The 15,802-nt window shown below is 45.6% G+C and overlaps 1 protein-coding gene across 3 annotated transcripts in view; it reads left to right on the top strand.

Moving 5' to 3' along the window:
- LOC311493837 (butyrophilin-like protein 2) overlaps positions 1-15,220 on the top strand; it is a 37,023-nt gene extending 21,803 nt beyond the window's left edge. For 2 of the 3 annotated variants that reach the window (XM_084552622.1, XM_084552624.1), the window contains 4 exons: positions 1,552-1,875; positions 9,088-9,414; positions 12,929-13,252; positions 13,323-15,220. In XM_084552622.1, coding sequence (XP_084408748.1) covers positions 1,552-1,875; positions 9,088-9,414; positions 12,929-13,252; positions 13,323-13,417 — 1,070 coding nt within the window. In that variant the 3' untranslated portion in view covers positions 13,418-15,220. Of the gene's footprint in view, positions 1-1,551; positions 1,876-9,087; positions 9,415-12,668; positions 12,822-12,928; positions 13,253-13,322 lie in introns of those variants that run through there. The other variant, XM_084552623.1, reaches the window with a different exon arrangement.
- Positions 15,221-15,802: the final 582 nt, after the last annotated feature.

The raw sequence follows: 15,802 nt of genomic DNA, 5'->3' as shown, positions 1-15,802 counted from the left end.
AGGTTGTAAGGTTAGTCTTTCCCAAGGACGTTATACCTGGCGTCACAACCAGGTACTGAAATGTTTAGCAGCTGCAACTGAGGAAAAACGGGTGAATGTAAATTCCATGGCCGTTAACAGAGAGAATAGATGTATTAAGTTTGTACGGGAGGGAGAAAAGTCTAGACCAGCAGGTATCAGACATAACACGGGACAGCTAAGAGTAGGAGGAGCCTGGGAGATGAAGGCGGACTTAAATGGACAACTGGTTATTCCCACCGAGATAGCTAGCACCCGACTACGGGCAGATCTGCTGTTGTGGTCTGAGCCAGAGAAAGTAGTCTATTTCATAGAGCTGACTGTCCCGTGGGAAGATAGAGTTGAGGAGGCTAATGAGCGTAAGAGAGCTAAGTATGCAGAGTTAGCAGCAGATGCAGAGCAGAATGGTTGGAAGGCTTATCTCCGCCCGGTAGAAGTGGGCTGCCGTGGATTTGTGGCAAAGTCGGCGATTGCTCTTCTGAGTGAGCTGGGCATATGGGGAAAAAGCCAGAGGACTGCGGTATGTAACATGTCTCAGGCAGCAGAGAGAGTGAGCGAGTGGCTCTGGACACGTAGGAAGCATGCTAGCTGGGGAACTAGGTAAAGGTAAGGATGGCTGCGTGATGTTAGTGTGTTTACAAATCATTATAGATGTGGTCTATTGGTTCGTAGTTCAGCCCGCATTTCGGCGATTCACGATAGATTTGTTTGTTTGGTTCGTGGTTTAGTCCGCATCAATGGGGCAATTTGTGTTGTGATTCATAAAAGGACTAGGCTATTGAAATATTAGTTGTTGTCTAATATTAATGGTGAGAAATGGTGAGATAAACAGGGTTGTGCAGTGGCAGCGTGGAGGGGGGTGACTCCAGGACGCTGGAATTCACTGTTAAGCCTTCTCGAGGTGTCGTGGGCGTAACTTAAGAAACATCGGTGAAGGGAGGTGCCCACTTGAAAACCCCAATGACATGCTGCATACTGCTGTTGTTTAGGCCAGGTTCCTGATGTCTTCATGTTGCTTGGTAGCTATGGTTACCTGCTGAGCGGGCCATACAAGCCAGCCGCGTTAGGTTAGCTTATGTTTCACAATGTTTGAATTATCCTCTGCTGCTCTGTGGGCCTACAAGCCAGCAGCATTTGGTTAGCTTATATTTCACAAGGGTTGAGTTAGCGTCTGCTGCTGAGCGGGCCATACAAGCCAGCAGCATTTACTTAGTTAATTTAGATTGTAGGTTAAGCGTGACTATATCACATGACTGTAGGTTTGTTAGGGTTTTTTTCAGCTGGACAGGGCCTCTAAATGTGTTTTGCCTGGGATTGTGGCACACGGGATTGTTACATCTAATCCTGTGTATTATTGAATGTCACATGATTGGACAGACACCAAAGACAACACTGTCTCTGTTCAATGGAGAATGGGACATATTTCAGACTGGAACCAGTCAAACATGTTTCACTCCAAATATTTCTCTTCAATGTGCTCAGAGCTGCTGCTGCTGTCTCTACAGCTGATGATGGGATTTGTTGTCCTCTCAGTCCCCCAGGTGGAGGTGGATTCAGGGGTGGAGTCTGTCCAGCTGACCTGCAAAACCACAACTCACCTGCCTGAAGACGCTAAAGTGGTGTGGATGGACAGTTACAGGAAGGTCCATGTGTATCAGAACGGCTCTGACCAGCTTGAAGACCAGAACCAGATTTACAGAAACAGAACGAAGATGAATGAAGACCTGCTGGAAACTGGAGACCTCAGTCTGACCCTGAAATACCCCACAGATGGAGACAACAACACCTACACCTGCACCGTCTACAACAAGGAGAGAAAGATCCTGATGAAGAAACAAGTGAAGCTCAAGGTCAGAGGTCAGTACTGTAGATACAGGTCAGAGGTCAGAGGTCAGTACTGTTGATACAGGTCAGAGGTCAGTACTGTAGATACAGGTCAGAGGTCAGAGGTCAGTACTGTAGATACAGGTCAGAGGTCAGAGGTCAGTACTGTAGATACAGGTCAGAGGTCAGAGGTCAGAGCTGTAGATACAGGTCAGAGGTCAGTACTGTAGATACAGGTCAGAGGTCAGTATTGTAGGTACAGATCAGAGGTCAGAGGTCAGTACTGTAGATACAGGTCAGAGGTCAGTACTGTAGATACAGATCAGAGGTCAGAGGTCAGTACTGTTCATGAGACCGAAGACATGTTTATTAATCCCACATATGGAAAATTACCTTGTCACCGTAGCACGGAAATTTGGCAAAAATATATATACAAAAACAATAACGACTTTATGGAGCCCCACAGGGGACAAGGGGAAAAAAATATGATGGGTGAAGAAAAAAAAAAGGACGGACTTTTGCGAGATCTCGCAAAACTATCTTGGGATCTCGGAAAACTTTTGCGAGATCTCGCAAAAGTTTCTCAGGATCTCGCAAAAGTTTCTCGGTATCTCTCAAAAGTTTTGAGAGATACCGAGAAACAAAGTATTCTGGACCAGACTGGTGTTTCTATGACGAAAGAAGAGGAGCAATGGAGGACGACTTGGAGAGCTTCTTGAATTCAAGAGAGGTCCCAAAAGAGGACATAAGTCGAATGAAGAGAGACAAGGTGGGCATAGTAATAGGCTAATATTATATAATAATTCATTCATGTTTATTAAAAATTAATTAATGTATCAACGGACGTGACACACGCATTATTTTATCATTTTATATGAGATCTCGCGAAGCTTCACAAGATTATAAGAGATCTCGCGAGGTCGTATTTAGATTATAATATTAATCCGGGTCAGCTAACGAAAACAAATACAGACACAAACATGGAGTGGGAGAAGTTTATTGAATTTTATTTTGAAATGGGCCTAAAATACAGCGAGATATAAATGCCCACCTTGTCTCTCTTCATTCGACTTATGTCCTCTTTTGGGACCTCTCTTTTGCGAGATCCCGAGATAGTTTTGTGAGATCTCGCAAAAGTTTTGCGAGATCCCGCAAAAGTCCGTCCTTTTTTTTTTTTTCACCCATCATATTTTTTTTTTCCCGTGTCCCCTGGGGGGCTCCGTACGACTTCGACGAGGGAAATTGCCAAAAAAACACAAGTACTAATTTGAAAAATGTAAACAAAAAATAACAACACTCCAAAAAATATACCGCGCAATATAAAGACATTCTGTATATACAGTGTGGTGGTGGAATAAACTTTACAAATAAATAATTGCTAAAACTTTAAAAACTATAAGATGGTGAGGTAGTGGTTCGTACAAAATGACAATTTTTATTGTCTCAGGCTGGTGTTGTACAGCCTGATGGCAGCTGGGATGAAGGACCTGTGGTAGCGTTCCTTCTTGCAGCGTGGATGCAGCAGTCTGCTGCTGAAGGAGCTGCTGAGGTCTGAAACAGTCTGATACAGTGGGTGAGAGGGGTTGTCCATGACTGATATCAGCTTGGCTAACATCCTCCTCTAACCCACCTCCTCCATGGAGTCCAGAGACCAGTCTAAGACAGAGCCGGCCCGTCTGACCAGCTTGTTCAGTCTCTTCCTGTCCCTCTCTGAGCTTCCACTGCTCCAGCAGACCACTGCATATAGGATGGCAGAAGCCACCACAGAGTCATAAAAAGTCCTGAGCAGTGTCCTGCACACTCCAAAGGACCTCAGTCATCTAAGCAGGTGGAGACAACTTTGGCCCTTCTCGTTCAGGGCGTTTGTGTTGTGTGTCCAGTCCAGTTTGTTGTTTAGGTGAACACCCAGGTACTTGTAATCCTCCACGACCCCGATGTCCAAGCCCTGGATGTTCACCAGTGCAGTCAGATTTGGTTTCCTGCTAAAGTCGATCACCACCTCCTTTGTCTTGCTGGCGTTGATGTGCAGGTGGTTCAGAGTACATCAGTCCACAAAGTTGGTGATGACCTCCAGGTACTTCAGGTCGTTTCCCTGAGACACATGCCTGACAATGGCTGTATCATCAGAGAATTTCTGGAGGTGGCAGCTGTTAGTGTTGTGTCTGAAGTCCGATGTATACAGGGTGAAGAGGAATGGAGAGAGCACAGTACCCTGTGGCGCCCCCGTGCTGCAGACTACCACATCAGACACACAGTCGCGAAGCCTCACATACTGCGGCCTGTTGGAGAGGTAGTCGGTGGTCCATGCAGCCAGGCTACTGTTAACTCCAGCTCCTTCCAGCTTCCCCCTTAGCAGTGATGGTTGGACGGTGTTGAAAGCACTGGAGAAGTCGAAGAACATGACTCTCACAGTGCTACCGGTGTTCCCTAGGTGAGAAACACATCTGTGCAGCAGGCAGATGACAGCGTCTTCCACACCTATGCCTGGACGATAGGCAAACTGCAGCGGGTCCATGTTGTCGTTCACCAGATGACGGAGGTGGCCCAGGATAATCCTCTCCATGGTCTTCATCAGATGAGAAGTCAGGACTACTGGCCTGAAGTGGTTCAGCTCACTGGGACGCGCAGTCTTTGGAACTGGAACCACGCAGGATGTTTTCCACAGGAGAGGAACTCTCTCCAGACTGATGCTCAAGTTGAAGATGTGCAGAAAAATCCCACAGAGTTGATCTGCACAGTCCTTGAGGAGTCTGGAGCTGATGCCATCAGGGCCAGTAGCCTTCCTTGGTTTGATCCTCCTTAGCTCCCTCCTCACCTGATCTGTGGTTATGGAGAAGTTGGGGGGGTGGTGTGAAGAAACCCCTGTTGGGTTAGGTGTCAGTTGGGGTGAATGGATCTCCCCAGCAGAGAGTAGTGGGAGGAGGTGTGTTGCTGGTGACAGTCCAGAGATGTTGTTGCTGACAGAGATGTTCTGGGGGGGTGGGGATAGGGGGTGGTTTATGGGTGCCGTTTGGTCTGGGCTGTGGAGGGTGGGGGAGGAGGCAGGAACACAGTCAAACCTATTGAAGAACAGGTTCAGTTCATTGGCCCATTCATGGTCTCCTGCTTCTGGGCCCCTTCCACTGTCCTTCCCGTGTCCAGAGATGGTTTTCAGGCCTCTCCAGACCTCTCTGGTGTTGTTATCCTGAAGGCGCTCCTCCAGCTTCCTCCTGTAGCTGTCCTTGCCCCTCCTTATCTCTCTCTTTAGCTCTTTCTGCACCCTCTTCGGCTCCTCTTTGTTCCCAGTTTTAAAAACCCTCTTCTTCTCCTTCAGCGGGGTTTTTAATTCCGGGGTCACCCAGGGTTTGTTGTTGGAGAAGCACCGTACCTTCTTCATAGGTACAGTGTTCTCCACGCAGAAATTGATGTAGTCTGTGATGCAGGTTGTCAGACTGTCGATGTCTTCCCCATGTGGCCTGCAGAGCACATCCCAGTCTGTGGTGTCAAAACAGTCCCCAGCGCCATACTGGCCTCCTCAGTCCATCTCCTCACATACCTTTTGGTGGGTGGTTGTTTGTTTACCATAGGTATGTAGGCAGGGAGCAGATGAACCAGTTGTGGTCAGAACGACCCAGTGGGGGGAGGGGGGAGGAGCTGTATGCATCCTTGGTGTTTGCATACAGCAAGTCCAGTGTCCTATTGTCCCTGGTGTTGCATTTAACATATTGGGTGAATGTGGGGAGAGTGGAGGACAGGGAGGCGTGGTTAAAGTCCCCGGAGATTAGTAGCAGGGCCTGGGGGTGCGATGTCTGGAGCTGTGATACAACAGTGTGTAGGAGCTCGCAGGCTGCAGCAGCGTCGGCAGAGGAGGGGATGTACAACAAGCCCTGGATCACCAGCCAGCTGAAGGATCTGCTGAACAAGAAGAAGCAGGCCTTCAGATCTGGAGATAAGGAGAGTTGAAGAGGATACAGTGGCAACTCAAGGTCCAGCTGAAGGAGTGTAAGGACGCCTACAGGAGGAAGTTGGAGGCCAAGCTCCAGCAGAACAACACCCGGGACATGTGGAGGGGCATGAAGTTGATCACTGGCTTCAATATCAAAGCCAAACAACAGAACAGTGGCCCAGACAGAGCCAACGAGCTTAATGTCTTCTTCAATAGATTCACCACTGGACCCCCTGCTGGCCCTCCACCCCCCACCACTCCAGTCTTTACACCCCCCCAGACGGCCAATCAACAACTCACCACTGATCCCTTCCTGCCTATCACCTCTGCTCTCCCCCCTACTCCCACCCCCACTGAGAAGACCAGCCCTATGACTGTGACGCCTGGCCAGGTGAGAAGACAGCTGGAGAGAGTCAAGCAAGGCAAGACAGCAGGCCCCGATCGTGTCAACCCCCGGGTCCTGAGGACTTGCGCTTCACAGCTGTCTGGCATCCTGCACTTTATCTTCAACCTGAGTCTGAAGCTGGAAAGGATACCGGTGCTATGGAAAACATCCTGTGTAGTGCCGGTGCCCAAGAAGCCCATCCCATCTGGCCTCAACAACTTCAGACCGGTTGCACTGACGTCACATGTCATGAAGGTCCTGGAGAGACTCGTACTGGCTCAGCTGAGACCCCTGGTGACCCCTGTCTTGGACCCTCTTCAGTTTGCGTATCAGCCTCATGTTGGTGTGGATGATGCTGTCATCTACCTGCTGCACCGTGCTCACTCTCACCTGGATGGTGGGAAGGGCTCTGTGAGGATCATGTTCTTTGATTTCTCCAGTGGTTTTAACACCATTCAGCCCTTTCTGATGAGTGAGAAGCTGCTCAGGATGGGTGTCAGCTCTTCCATTGTCTCCTGGATTATTGATTACTTGTCTGACAGGCCCCAGTTTGTGCGGCTGGGGGACTCCCTGTCTGATACTGTTGTCAGTAATGTGGGGACACCACAGGGGACTGTCCTGTCTCCATTTCTGTTCACTCTCTACACCTCTGATTTCCAGTACAGCTCTGGGTCCTGCCACCTGCAGAAGTTCTCTGATGACTCTGCAGTGGTTGGGTGTATTAGAGATGGACGGGAGGTGGAGGACAGGACACTGATCGCGGACTTTGTGGAGTGGTCCCAGACAAACCACCTACTCCTGAATGTGGACAAGACCAAGGAGCTGGTCATTGACTTCAGGAAGAAGAGGACACCAGTAGAGCCCATCACCATCCAGGGTCTGGAGGTGGAAGTTGTGGACCATTATAAGTACCTGGGAGTCCACATGAACAGCAGACTCGACTGGAGGGACAACAGTGATGCTGTGGACAAGAAGGGACTGAGTAGACTCTACTTCCTGAGGAAGCTTAGGTCTTTTAACGTGTGCAGCAAGTTGCTGGAGATGTTTTACCAGACTGTTGTTGCGAGTGCCCTGTACTTTGCTGTGGTTTGTTGGAGGAGCAGCACCAGCAAAAAGGACATAAGTAGGATCGACAAATTGATCCGAAAGGCTGGTCATGTGATTGGCAGTAAGTTGGAGACGTTTTTTCTCAGTGAGGGACAGGAGGACACTGGACAAACTGCTCTCCATCATGGACAATCCGTCACATCCATTCCACCAGACTATAGAGGGGCAGCGGAGCTCATTCTCCAACAGGCTGATCCAGCTCCGCTCCCACACTGAACGCTACAGGACGTCATTCATACCATTCTCTGTCCAGCTGTTCAACAACTCACCTTTCTGTGACAGATAACTCCGTGTTATTCATGTTAATGGACACTACTGCACCTTACACCTTACCCTGTATATATCATTTATATTCTTCCACTTCTTGTACATTTCTTCATATTCTAATATGATAATTTGTACATTTTGGCTTATACTATTTCTATTTTATGTTACTAGATTTTATTCTACTTATTTTTTATTTCTATTTAATTTAATTTAATCTTTTCTTTTTATCTGAGGTTCTTAAGAGTGTGTTTTTTATGTACAACTAATCTACTGTAACCAAGCAATTTCCCTTGTGGATCAATAAAGTTTATCTAAGTCTAAGTCTAAGTCTAAGTACGTCGTTATCGCGATGACGTGCGAGAACTCCCTCGGGAGGTAATACGGCCACATGCTAACAGCTAGCAGCTAGCAGCTCAATGTCCCTGTTACAGAGCTGGTCCTTTACCCTGATGTGTCCTGGGTTACACCATCTGTTGTTAACAAACATCACAATGCCCCCTCCTTTCTTCTTACTGCTCTCCTTTGCCTTCCTGTCCGCTCTCACAATGTGAAATCCGTCCAATGAGGCGTGCGAATCCGGTGTCAGTTCGTTCAGCCACGTCTCCGTGAAGCACATGATGCTACACTGCCGGTACTCCCTTTGCAGCCTGGTTAGCGCCGTCAGTTCTTCCATCTTATTGGGGAGAGATCTCACGTTCCCCATAATAACAGACGGTACGCATGGTTTATACCGTCTGTTCTTCTCCCGGCGCTTCACACCAGCTCTGCAGCCCCGTCTCCTTCTCCTTAATTCCACGGGGATCTACGGTCGTTGTCCTGGGAGCACCCTCGTGTTGCACAGTGCTAACAGCTGATCTCGGGTGTAAACAACAAAGCCCTGGCTGAAGGGGTCTCCGGATGCCGTATTTAACAAACAAATAAGTAAAAGTACACATATTCCAAACCTCGCCAGATGTACATCCATAGGATTAAAGAGCCAACTGAGATTGGCGACAAACATGACACGAGACAGAACGAAAATACACAAAAACAGCTTTTTTTTTTTTGTGTAACTAGCTGCTGGCATGTCCGGCGCCATCTTAGAAAAAAAATACAGATACAGGTCAGAGGTCAGAGGTCAGTACTGTAGATACAGGTCAGAGGTCAGAGGTCAGTACTGTAGATACAGGTCAGAGGTCAGTACTGTAGATACAGGTCAGAGGTCAGAGGTTAACTGATGAACTGATGACTCTCTAACAGACTGATCAGCTGACTGACCTTAGAAATAATGTCCATGTCCTAATGAGTCCTACAGTAATCAGTCAGCTGCTGATCCAGCTGTGGTAAAGTAGGGGGGGGGGGGGGGGGGTTATCTTCCTGAACATTAATGTTGTAAACATGTTACTGATGTCACATGATTGGACAGACACCAAAGACAACACTGTCTCTGTTCAATGGAGAATGGGACATATTTCAGACTGGAACCAGTCAAACATGTTTCACTCCAAATATTTCTCTTCAATGTGCTCAGAGCTGCTGCTGCTGTCTCTACAGCTGATGATGTGATTTGTTGTCCTCTCAGTCCCCCAGGTGGAGGTGGATTCAGGGGTGGAGTCTGTCCAGCTGACCTGCAAAACCACAGCTCACCTGCCTGAAGACACTAAAGTGGAGTGGAAGGACAGTGACAATGATGTGGTGTATGTGTATCCGAACAGCTCTGACCAGCTTGAAGACCAGAACCAGATTTACAGAAACAGAACGAAGATGAATGAAGACCTGCTGAAAACTGGAGACCTCAGTCTGACCCTGAAATACCCCACAGATGGAGACAGAGAGACCTACACCTGCACTGTCTACAACAAGGAGGGAAACATCCTGATGAAGAAATATGTGATGCTCAATGTCAGAGGTCAGTACTGTAGATACAGGTCAGAGGTCAGAGGTCAGTACTGTAGATACAGGTCAGAGGTCAGTACTGTAGATACAGGTCAGAGGTCAGAGGTCAGTACTTTAGATACAGGTCAGAGGTCAGTACTGTAGATACAGGTCAGAGGTCAGAGGTCAGTACTTTAGATACAGGTCAGAGGTCAGTACTGTAGATACAGGTCAGAGGTCAGAGGTCAGTACTGTAGATACAGGTCAGAGGTCAGAGGTCAGTACTGTAGATACAGGTCAGAGGTCAGAGGTCAGTACTTTAGATACAGGTCAGAGGTCAGTACTGTAGATACAGGTCAGAGGTCAGAGGTCAGTACTGTAGATACAGGTCAGAGGTCAGAGGTCAGTACTGTAGATACAGGTCAGAGGTCAGTACTGTAGATACAGGTCAGAGGTCAGTACTGTAGATACAGGTCAGAGGTCAGAGGTCAGTACTGTAGATACAGGTCAGAGGTCAGAGGTCAGTACTGTAGATACAGGTCAGAGGTCAGAGGTCAGTACTGTAGATACAGATCAGAGGTCAGAGGTCAGAGACCAGAGACCTTGTCCAACTCCTACTGTTCTCAGATCAGTTCCAGCAGATGTGAGGTGATTGGTTTGGATTCATGTTCTCAGTAAACTGGATAAGACTTTGATTCCAGTCTCATCCTAAATGCTCTCTGAAGAACCCAGGCTGGAAAGCTCCTTCTCTGATGTGGGATGTCACTTTATGTAGTGCAAGGTTGCCCAGTACGTTGATTGTAATAGACCGTTAGATCGTGAATGTAGTAGAGATAGATAGCGTGCTGTCGAAGGAGGAATTGTTCCCTCTCCTTCAGCCCAGGTTCTTTCTACCTATTGGAAAGGTTCGTCTGACTATGAATAGACCACCTGACAACTTCTCTCCAACTGACAGTTTATTTAGCAGCAGAGAATAGGTCCAGAGTCAGAGCTGAGACTTCAGCTTAACCACCTTATGGCTAGAAAAGGAGAAGTTTGATTCTATCTGGGCTCCACCCGAGGACAATAGGAGGAGCGCCGCCTTTAGTGGATCAGTAGTTTTCCATGTGTAGCCGCGGCCGGCTCTACCTGGTTTCTACAAGGTGAAATATTAGAGTGTGGTGCATCTGATCCAGTGAGCAAAGCTGCAGCAAAGTAGTCAACAAGCCCGTATCTGGTATGATAGAAGAAGAAGACTTCTTTGTGCTTTTGACCTCACATAACTCTTTAATATCCAACAGTGCCATTAAAAAAGATGTTAGTCTAATCATTTATCTGTTGCACCACCAACAGCAAGACAAGCATTCGTCTTCTTTTTTTTTTTTTTACTTTTTATTGCAACGTGCCCTCAGTTCAGCAGGACACATCCACAGCCATGCACAACTTCTACAACAACAACTCAAGACTACTGCCTTTCTTAAAGGGACAGCACTATTTCCGTAAAGGGGCAGTGCAACAAGTTTTCTTAATAAAACTAAAACTAAAGATGAATAGAGCGTTAGGGCAGTGGGGGGCCGCCAGGGGGCGCTATGGGAGCCTCAGATAATTGGAGGGAAGATAAGAAAAAAATTGCAAAACTAAAAAAATAGAATCTAATTATTTAATCATCATTGTAAAATATAATCAAATGTTAACGGCTGTTAAAAGTTAACCAAACAGGCCAGGTTGCATGCGAATAAACATGTAATAAACATGTAAATAGCAGAGAAAAAAAAAAAAAACAGACTTACTTGTGGTTTGGATGTTCCCGGTGAACAGGACATTTTAGTAAGGCCACCATGCCAGAGGCTTCAGAGTGGACTGCGGATTCCGGGAAAAGAGATGTACTTCTCCAGTATGCCAATATGTAAATGATATGCAAACCCCTCCCCTCAGACCCCTCCCTCTCGACGCCAAAACAGCGACAGAAAGTTGAAACTGAAAATCAGTGACACCGAAAAAAAACTGACATCGTAAAAAAGTCTGTCTCTGAAAAAAAGTGACATGAAGAAAAAAATCTGGATTGTCATTGAAAAATACAGTAAAATCTCAATAAAATAAAATAAGATTTTCAGATTTGAATTCTTTTAATTAGTTTCTTTTTTCAGTGCCAATAGTTGTTTCAGTGCCAATGTTTCCTTCAGTTTCCTTTCAGTACTCGTTTTGTTTTCAGTGCCAATTTATTTTTATTTTTTTTTGGATACCAAATATTAAAGTCACCAGAGAGCAGCAGGTGAGCCTGTTGAGGAGTAGAGAGTAAGGTGACACCAGTAGAAATATGGAGGAATAAAAGAGATGATTTAAAAGAAGAACGCCACAGCCCCAGTGTGGGAACATCTGGGATTTAAACTCAATCAACAAGGTGAGTCCATCAACACGGACGAGCCAGTACGTCGTGTTTGTTTGAAAGTAGTGGCAACAAAAAAAGCTGATACAACCAACTTGTACGCACCTGAAACACAAGCATCCAGTCCAGTTTTACAGCTGAGAATAAAAACCTGCAGCTCTAGATTCAGAGCAGGAGCCTTCACCCCGACAGTCAACACTCACTGAGACGTTTGGTCGACAACGTAAATAGAAACCAAACACAGTAAAATGGTGTGTGCTCACAGAGAGTGGAGTTCACTACATTACGTTTGTTTGATTTATTTAGGAGATTTAAAAGTTCTTGGCATTCCAGTTACAATGTTAAATACTCCTAAAAAAAAAAAAGTGTATTGCTTTTGAAAGGGCATACTTGCATTGTTATGATATTATCATTACATTAGTGAAGAAATGGTCTCAGAATAATATCGTTTATCGGCAATAAATTGTGGGGTAATACATCGTCCAGCAAATTGTGTTATTGTGACAGGCCTAATAGAGCGAGATCACTTTGACCTGGTCATTGTAAAAGTAGCTCACAAGCCAAAAAAGTGTGGGCACCCCTGATCCAGAGGCTGCTCTGCTTGAATGGAGTGGATTGTGAATGGAGTCTGGTGCAGTAGCTGCAGTGTTTGATTGATGTCCAGTCAGTGTTGGAGCCAGACTTTCTGATCAATGAGAGAAGATGAGAAACACTGACAGTGATCCTTCAGCAGCAAACATGTGATCAGAGCTGGACGTTATTGATCCAACACTAATGTAGAGCTGAGCTGAGACTTTGATGAGATGAAGGGTTCTGTGTTTGAAATAATGGTGGAGCTGAGATTCATTGACACCACAGAGAGACAAAGAGACTGAAGACATGTTAGGATCTGAACTCTTCTTCTCTTCACTGTCACATGTTAGATCCACAGATAGAAAAGCAGCAGACAGCAGCTCCACACTGACAGGAGACATTACTGTGAAGCAGCACATGGACAAACAACCAACCATCAAGACTCTGATCATCTGCAACACCTTTCTAGATCTCTGTCCTGTTCCTTCTGCTCTCATCTGCTTCTGTCCTTCAGCTTTCTCTACAATCATTCAATAAAGTCATGAAAACCTGCTGCTGCTGCTGCTGCTGCTGTCTCTACAGCTGATGATGGGATTTGTTGTCCTCTCAGTCTGTCAGGTGGAGGTGGAGGAGGGGGTGGAGTCTGTCCAGCTGCCCTTCAGAACCACAGAGCTGCCTGAAGATGCTAAAGTGGTGTGGATGGACAGATACAACAGGAAGGTCCATGTGTATCAGAACGGCTCTGACCAGCTTGAAGACCAGAACCAGATTTACAGAAACAGAACGAAGATGAATGAAGACCTGCTGGAAACCGGAGACCTCAGTCTGACCCTGAAATACCCCACAAAGAGAAACAGCGGAGAATACAAATGTGGAGTCTACAACAAGGAGGGAAAGATCCTGAGATGGAAAACAGTGGAGCTCAGAGTGAAAGGTTTGTCTCTTTCTTTCTTTCTTTCTTTCTTTCTTTCTTTGTCTCTAACTGTCTTGTGTCTCCTCTGCAGACAGAGTCCACGTCCAGGATGAACCAGTGAACTCCAGGAACAGAAGCAGCTCCATTGATGTAACGTCTCCTCTGATGGCTGAAGAGTCAGTTTGATCAGGTTGTTGATCTTTGATTATTGATCAGTGAAGGATCTGATGGACGATGGATGAAGAGAGGAGGACGCTTTGTCAGCTCCTAGTCCTGGTCTGAAGACTCTTTAAGGATCAGTGTTGATCAACATGTTGTCTTCGTTGGTCTTAGACTATAGATCAGGAAAGCTGAGCTCCAGATATTTGTCCTGATCAGCTGAACACTTCCTTCTTCTTCTTTCATATCAGTCTTTGTGGATTTCCACCGTGTCCAGATGGTTTCATTGCTCCCTCCCATCTTCAGCTCCGTCTGGATCTCTTCCTGCTTCCATCTGAATGTGGATCCTGGAGGAATCATCAGCTGCTTCACTGCTGAGCAGGAGGAGAAACATTTAAGATTCACCTTCATCACCTCAAAAGACTGACTGGAACTCCTTCAGACTGATTCTTCCTCTGCTGGTTCATTGTTGATTGATTTTGACCAAATAAGTCCAAGTGGGAGGAGTTGGTGTGTTTCTATCGTGCAGCCTCTAGGTGGTGCTGTTGTTTCATGCACACAGATGAAGTAGTTCTCAGTACAGTTCAAAACGAGGAAAGTAAAAGTAAAAACTTGTTGAATACAGAATACAATATCTGAACTTGTTTAAAATAAAATGATGTGGAGTTTTGAAACATGAAACATTATTGTGAGACTCTGAAGGATGTGTATTCAGTATATCTGCTCTGTCCTTCCAGAGCTCCTCCCACCTTTCAGAGAACTGACCACATAGTTATGAGCTTTAGAGTCATGTGGTTTTTCTTTCTGCTCTGGTTTGAAACTCTAAAAGTTCCTGGGCTCCTGGAGTCATGGACATCAGCTGTTAACCTCAGATGAAGTCCAGTCCAGTCACATGTCATAGTTTTCTGTCAGGCTGCTCTGGTGCTAAAAGGCTACTTAAACATGAGGAATATTAATGCAGCACTTTCAACAGGTCAACATACGATGTGATCAAGGACCCTGACTTTGCTGAAAAGAATATGTGAATTATAAATTTATTTTTCTTTAAACTTAAACTCCTACATGTTTAATTAAAGGCAAAACAACAATAACACAATCAGACCATTTCCAGGTGACTCTTTATAATTTACTAATAACACACTGTCACTGTCTAATTTAATTATAAAACACATTTAAAAACAACTAATGTTGACAATGAAGAGGAAGAGGTGAAATAAATCAAAAGCTTAAAACACACTGTGTCAATGCTGTGAAGAAAAGAACAGTGTCATTTGATCCTGATTCATCCTTTCACTGTGTCTGGATCATTCACTCATTAATGTTACTGTCATCCTCTGGTGAAAGCTGACACTTAAACTCGAGTGCATGGATTCCCAAAGTGTGGTATTTCCATAACCGCTGTGTTATGATGACGGGGTTGTGTTAACTCCACGGTCATTTAAAGTTGCTACAATTTTTGTTTGCTGAAAATATTCTAACATTTCCTCCAGCTTACCTGCTTTCTGCCTCTGAGCCTGATCCTGTCATCATCCTCTTTGGTGGAAGCTTGTGGTAACTTTGTTACATTATATTAAAAATGTTCCAGTGTTTCAGTTTAAATGTGAGAGTGTGTTGTTGTGGTTGTGATTATTTTCATTATATCTGAGTTCTGGTTGTTTGAGCAAATTAAACATGCCACCTTTAATATAAAAAAGCTTGTTGTGTTTCTTCTTCTGTTTGAAAAGAAAGTACCATCAAGGCCACCACCTCTCCATCTGGGTTCACCCAACGCTCCAAGCCTCTATCATCATGGTGGATTTGTTGGTAGGAACCAAAGTGGTGAACAGAGTTTCCTTCAGCTCAACGTCTAAGGAACTCTGTGTTTGAGTCATATTGCAATCAGCTGGATTAGTCGTTCCCATTGGTCGATATTAGTTCAACCTGGTACCGCCCACCTCACATCACAAGTTTCATCAACATTCATGGTCTCTGATCAACACATTGCTGATCGTCTCTTCTAGTGTTGACGAACTTTTCCACTGTCACTTTAAGACTTTTCATTTGCTGACAATCTGCTACAAAAATAAAAATAACTAGATGATCACTAGCGATCATAAAGGGGTCCATGCCGCGGCGAAGTCATCCCCGAGCGGGACGCAGAGGCACAAGTCACCAGTAGCGCCCCCTATAGACCATATTGCACGAAACTTGGTGGGCTTGTAAGGAGTCATCTACAAATGATTATCGTCAAATTTCAAGCAGTTTACTGTGGTGGTTTGTGAGATATAAACATGTAGTGGTTGTAGCGCCCCATACAGCCCGAATTTCACGAAACTTGGCATGAGTGGACGCAGCCATATTATAATGATGGTTGTTAAGTTTCATAAGGATTGGGTGAATACTTCAAAAGTTATAGGCCTTAAAGTCATATGA

Source organism: Chelon labrosus (genome assembly GCF_963514085.1).
Source record: "Chelon labrosus genome assembly, chromosome: 1".
NCBI classification, from domain to species: domain Eukaryota; kingdom Metazoa; phylum Chordata; class Actinopteri; order Mugiliformes; family Mugilidae; genus Chelon; species Chelon labrosus.
This window is presented reverse-complemented; position numbering and strand designations above follow the sequence as displayed.